This window comes from Pundamilia nyererei, unplaced genomic scaffold, assembly GCF_000239375.1.
Source record: "Pundamilia nyererei isolate P.nyererei 1_Seehausen unplaced genomic scaffold, PunNye1.0 scaffold00104, whole genome shotgun sequence".
In the NCBI taxonomy this organism is placed as follows: Eukaryota; Metazoa; Chordata; class Actinopteri; order Cichliformes; family Cichlidae; genus Pundamilia; species Pundamilia nyererei.
In genome coordinates, this window is record NW_005187505.1 from 467037 (window position 1) to 472652 (window position 5616).

Below are 5616 nucleotides of genomic sequence, written 5' to 3' on the forward strand. Positions count from 1 at the left end.
TTTTCCCCACACCCCTCCCACACCCCTTTTTTATTACCCCTGTGCATACTTGTGTGTGCACACACACACACACACACACACACACACACACACACTCCTCTAAAGGCCCAGCTGGCCAGCGTCTGATGACAGAGAACAGGTGGAGTGAAAAGCAGTCAGTCACACAGTGCGAGACAAAGCTGCCTGGAAACTCTACAACGCCGAGCTCGAGCACTGGGTTCACAAACCCAATTCAATCTTTTTATTTATTTATTTATTTATTTTATTAATGTCAACAAACTAAAGCAGCGCTGAGCCAGCTCGAGAGACACTCAATCTAACCGACATCCCACCATAAAGACAATGATATATGACGACACCCAGTTATGTTAAAGAGCCAATTAACTGAGATAATTGTTGCAAATATGTCTTTGTCATCAGACAGGAACCAGAAACTTGTTACTCACTGCATTAATTTTAATGTAAAACAATTATTTCCTCATGAATCAAACGTTTTGGGAGCAAAATGCTGTAAAAATAATTCACTCAACACTGAAATCAAAAGATCAATCCTACTTTATTTTTGACCGTTTTGTAGGAATGAACATGATTGTAACTATGAACATGCACGGCAGGGTTTGTTATATTAAATACTGGGATGAGGGACTGGAATAGCTCCTTCTATAATAGGTTTTTGTGAATCGGGCTTTAAAAAATATATACTTTTAATAAAGTGCTGGTAATAAGCCATTGCCTGTCAACAGCAACCTTTACTCTTCCTCAAAGCACCAGTTGGGTGCTTTAACAGATGACCTCAAAGTTGAGCTGAGTTTAATTTGGTATCCACCCATTTTGTGCTAAATGTCATAAGGAAAACTCATATTAATATTAGTTTAAGCCAGTCAATGTGATCTGATTAGTCAATAACAAGCATCAAGACAACTTTGATGGTGCAATACAAACTTGGTTTTCCCTTTCTGGTTTCTTTGTCAGGTTTTGCATAGTTTCATGTAAAACCTGAAACCATTTCTAAAAAGCTTTGCCCTGGAAGGAGTTTTTCAAAATCTCCGATGTCTGTGACCTAAAACGCTTTTCATGTGTGAATGAAAGACCAAAACGCATTCAAAAACCAACTTCTCCAAGACACCTTTCTAATGTGGACAGGGCCTCAGTGTAGTTAGCTTCTCAAGTGGCTTTGCTCATTTGTGTTTAGTTTTATTAGCTTCAATATTAGTTCAGTTCCTATGACAGCTGGGACATGCTCCAGCTCCTGCTACAGCCCTGAAATGGGTAAGTGGAAAAAAAACTGAAGAATCGATAGTTTCAGGTTTGGTGTTTTTATTATTATAAATGAGAGGTTATTTGCCAGGGTCTCTGTACACAAATAACAATGTTCATCAGGCAGACTGTGCTAACAAATTCCATCAAACAGAGACAAAAACTAAAGACATTTTCTCATTTTTTTTTAAATTTCAGTCAGTTTCATTTTTTTCTAAAGTTAGCCAAAATATTTTTTCACACCCAGTTTGAGCCTTTATTTTAGTTTTAATTAACTGTAATGCCCTTGCCAACATCGGCTGTCATCCTTCAGTTGAAAGTTTACATGCCAGTTTACTCTGAAACAGCTGGCATTAAACCTAATTTTCTACATCAAAGTACTCAAGCGGTCTAGAGGCTGGTCTCTGCAGCTGTCATCTGCATTCTTCCCCTCACAGAAAGAGAGAGGGTTGCTAACGGTGGGTCGCATTGTAACATCTTAGGCTGCGTCTACACAGGAAGTGATTTGCAGAGAAACGGAAACCAGAGAAAGTTAAAAACATTCGGCAACTACAGCCAAAAACAGGAAAAACACAGAGCGGGCCAACGCCAAGACAAACTTCACTCAACTTCGGAGCAAGCATTTGATACCAGTGATTGGCACATAACAAGTTAATAAATGCATAACAAGGTAACCTAGGCAACCAGAGCCTGTGTCCAGAGATGAGTGAATACTTGTTGGTAATTAAATAAATTAAGAATAATTAGGTTTACTAACTGAACCCTTACTCCTTCCTAGCAAGGGCACCTCGCCCTGGTTTCCATTCATTACAGTGGGGCACAAAAGTATTTAGTCAGCCACCGATTGTGCAAGTTCCCCCACCTAAAATGATGACAGAGGTCAGTAATTTGCACCAGAGGTACACTTCAACTGTGAGAGACAGAATGTGAAAGAAAAATCCCCATGAATCCACATGGTAGGATTTGTAAAGAATTTATTCGTAAATCAGGGTGGAAAATAAGTATTTGGTCAATAACAAAAATACAACTCAATACTTTGTAACATAACCTTTGTTGGCAATAACAGAGGTCAAACGTTTACTATAGGTCTTCACCAGGTTTGCACACACAGTAGCTGGTATTTTGGCCCATTCCTCCATGCAGATCTTCTCGAGAGCAGTGATGTTTTGGGGCTGTCGCCGAGCAACACGGACTTTCAACTCCCGCCACAGATTTTCTATGGGGTTGAGGTCTGGAGACTGGCTAGGCCACTCCAGGACTTTCAAATGCTTCTTACAGAGCCACTCCTTTGTTGCCCGGGCGGTGTGTTTTGGATCATTGTCATGTTGGAAGACCCAGCCTCGTTTCATCTTCAAAGTTCTCACTGATGGAAGGAGGTTTTGGCTCAAAATCTCACGATACATGGCCCCATTCATTCTGTCCTTAACACGGATCAGTCGTCCTGTCCCCTTGGCAGAAAAACAGCCCCATAGCATGATGTTTCCACCCCCATGCTTCACAGTAGGTATGGTGTTCTTGGGATGCAACTCAGTATTCTTCTTCCTCCAAACACGACGAGTTGAGTTTATACCAAAAAGTTCTACTTTGGTTTCATCTGACCACATGACATTCTCCCAATCCTCTGCTGTATCATCCATGTGCTCTCTGGCAAACTTCAGACGGGCCTGGACATGCACTGGCTTCAGCAGCGGAACACGTCTGGCACTGCGGGATTTGATTCCCTGCCGTTGTAGTGTGTTACTGATGGTGACCTTTGTTACTTTGGTCCCAGCTCTCTGCAGGTCATTCACCAGGTCCCCTCGTGTGGTTCTGGGATCTTTGCTCACCGTTCTCATGATCATTTTGACCCCACGGGATGAGATCTTGCGTGGAGCCCCAGATCGAGGGAGATTATCAGTGGTCTTGTATGTCTTCCATTTTCTGATGATTGCTCCCACAGTTGATTTTTTCACACCAAGCTGCTTGCCTATTGTAGATTCACTCTTCCCAGTCTGGTGCAGGTCTACAATACTTTTCCTGGTGTCCTTCGAAAGCTCTTTGGTCTTGGCCATGGCGGAGTTTGGAGTCTGACTGTTTGAGGCTGTGGACAGGTGTCTTTTATACAGATGATGAGTTCAAACAGGTGCCATTCATACAGGTAACGAGTGGGGGACAGAAAAGCTTCTTACAGAAGACGTTACAGGTCTGTGAGAGCCAGAGATTTTCCTTGTTTGAGGTGACCAAATACTTATTTTCCACCCTAATTTACGGATAAATTCTTTACAAATCCTACCATGTGGATTCATGGATTTTTTTTTCACATTCTGTCTCTCACAGTTGAAGTGTACCTCTGGTGCAAATTACTGACCTCTGTCATCATTTTAAGTGGGGGAACTTGCACAATCGGTGGCTGACTAAATACTTTTTTGCCCCACTGTATATAGTTCAGATTGAAAACAATAAATAGGTCAATTTAAAGACTTTCCATCATGTGTAGAACTTTTTGACCAATCTTTGACCACACACCGAGCTGGCAGCAGAAATGCTCGACAGCATCGGCGTTTACTCCAGTTGTCCCATTGTCTTCAAACTGGAAGAACTGTAATCCCACACTCAGACCCCAGTCACAACACCTGTGCCTTGGCTTAATGCTCAATAGGGCATGGGAGAGAGAGATAACGTGAGAAAGGGAGTCTGTAATCTGAACTTAATTATAAAAACACTGGTGGGCTTGGTAATGGGCTTGTAATAGGAGCTGGGAAGTAGCAGGCTGTTTCGGTAAGGAAGTGCAGTGGTCATGGAGAGGGCAGTGAAAGCTTAGCCGTCGCTCATTTAGAACGCATTCAACCATCGTCTGATGCCTGATAAGTGGGTTAAAACCCATGAACCTGGAAACTGGTTCATATTGACACACACAGATGGCGCCTGCTCAGCAATGGCCACTTAGCTGGCTGGTGTAGCGTTATTTCATTAGCTTTTAAGCAGCTTCCAATGATGCTGTGTAGTCCAATCACAGAAGTCACATCCTTCCCAGACAATAAACACTAATGTTTTGTTGTAAATTACATACATACATGTGACAACAAAGCCAAGTTTTCTTACCCACATACTGCTCCACATCTTTGACAGAAAAAGTAGAGGGGGGTAGTTTCAGACCCAGACCCTCCATTTCGGTGACTGCTATGGGGTAGTTGAAGCCTTGCCTCTCCAAGTACCTGGTAGTCACCAGCTCACCCTTCATCCGTATCAGAATCTCCTCGGCACTGAAAACCAGATTGTAATAAGTTAATTCAAGCTGCCAGTGTTCTCAAAATAAAACCATAATGATTTTAGCCATGCAGAGAGTTGCTTTGTTTACTTTACTACCCAAACCACAACTCAATATAGGTGAAAATATTGTGTTTGTGGTGGTGGTAGCATTTTGACCCAAAAAGAGCCTACAGACGTGCAAGCTGCTCTGTGAGGTGGTGATTAGGCACACTGAGAGGATTACCCAGGTCACTACATATCACCCATTTAATCCTGACGACAACCTTGGTTTTTCACCTGAGATAAAGTCAGGTGAGCCACTGACTTTTCATAAAGATTTCTACAAAAATGTGATCACAATCAAGAAAACTCTGGACCCAGTAATGTGTCTTTCTTTCTTAAAGCCACACTGTTTTGTGTGACTAAAAATATTCCAAAGCTACACATTTTTTCCAGAATCAGTGGTCGTGGAAATGTAAATAATCCACACACTGGAACTATTTTCTTTTATAGAAACAGACTCAATCAAACTCCCACTAGATATCTGTAAACGTGAGAACACAGAACAAAACAGTTTGCCTGGCTTAAAACAACAAGAAGCAAGCGTGTACATATTTATGTCTTCTCCTAAATCCACTTTAACCTGTACGAGCATTAAGTTAAGAATTTCGAGTTTTTTCAGCAAATTAGAAAAACAATCCAGTTGGTCAGAAGGATTAAGTATCTACCTGGGGAATGTCCTGTTTTGGAGCTCCTTGATAAACACTGAGGTGCCAGCCTGCACCGGCTTCGATCCATCGTCTGGCTCTGTGTAGTCATGCCTGTGCCAGTTGTTGCGCTTTTTCACTGCAAAAAACAAAAAAAAGTAGGTTTGAGTTTCACTGGGCTGTCTCGTGCCCTCTTGAAGCACCTTCACACAACAACATTGTAAATTATGCAGATCACAATCACTTGTCACAAGCACATTAATTCACTACTCAGCCCCTGTGCCCAGGGGTGGATATCGAGGGGTTTGTCCAATCAAAGTGGAGGGTTTACAGCACCATTCAATTAGCTTCTTAATGTCTGCCCTCAGGGTTGTCAAAGGTTAACCTATTCCCCTCCCCCCCTTAACCAAAAAAAAAAAAAAAA

General features: G+C 42.0%; 1 protein-coding gene across 1 annotated transcript in view; it reads right to left on the reverse strand.

The window, feature by feature from the left end:
* kdm7aa (lysine (K)-specific demethylase 7Aa) overlaps positions 1-5616 on the reverse strand; it is a 25507-nt gene that overhangs the window by 9827 nt on the left and 10064 nt on the right. Inside the window, exon 4 of the mRNA XM_005740816.1 lies at positions 4339-4499. Coding sequence (XP_005740873.1) covers positions 4339-4499 — 161 coding nt within the window. The remainder of the gene's footprint in view (positions 1-4338; positions 4500-5616) is intronic.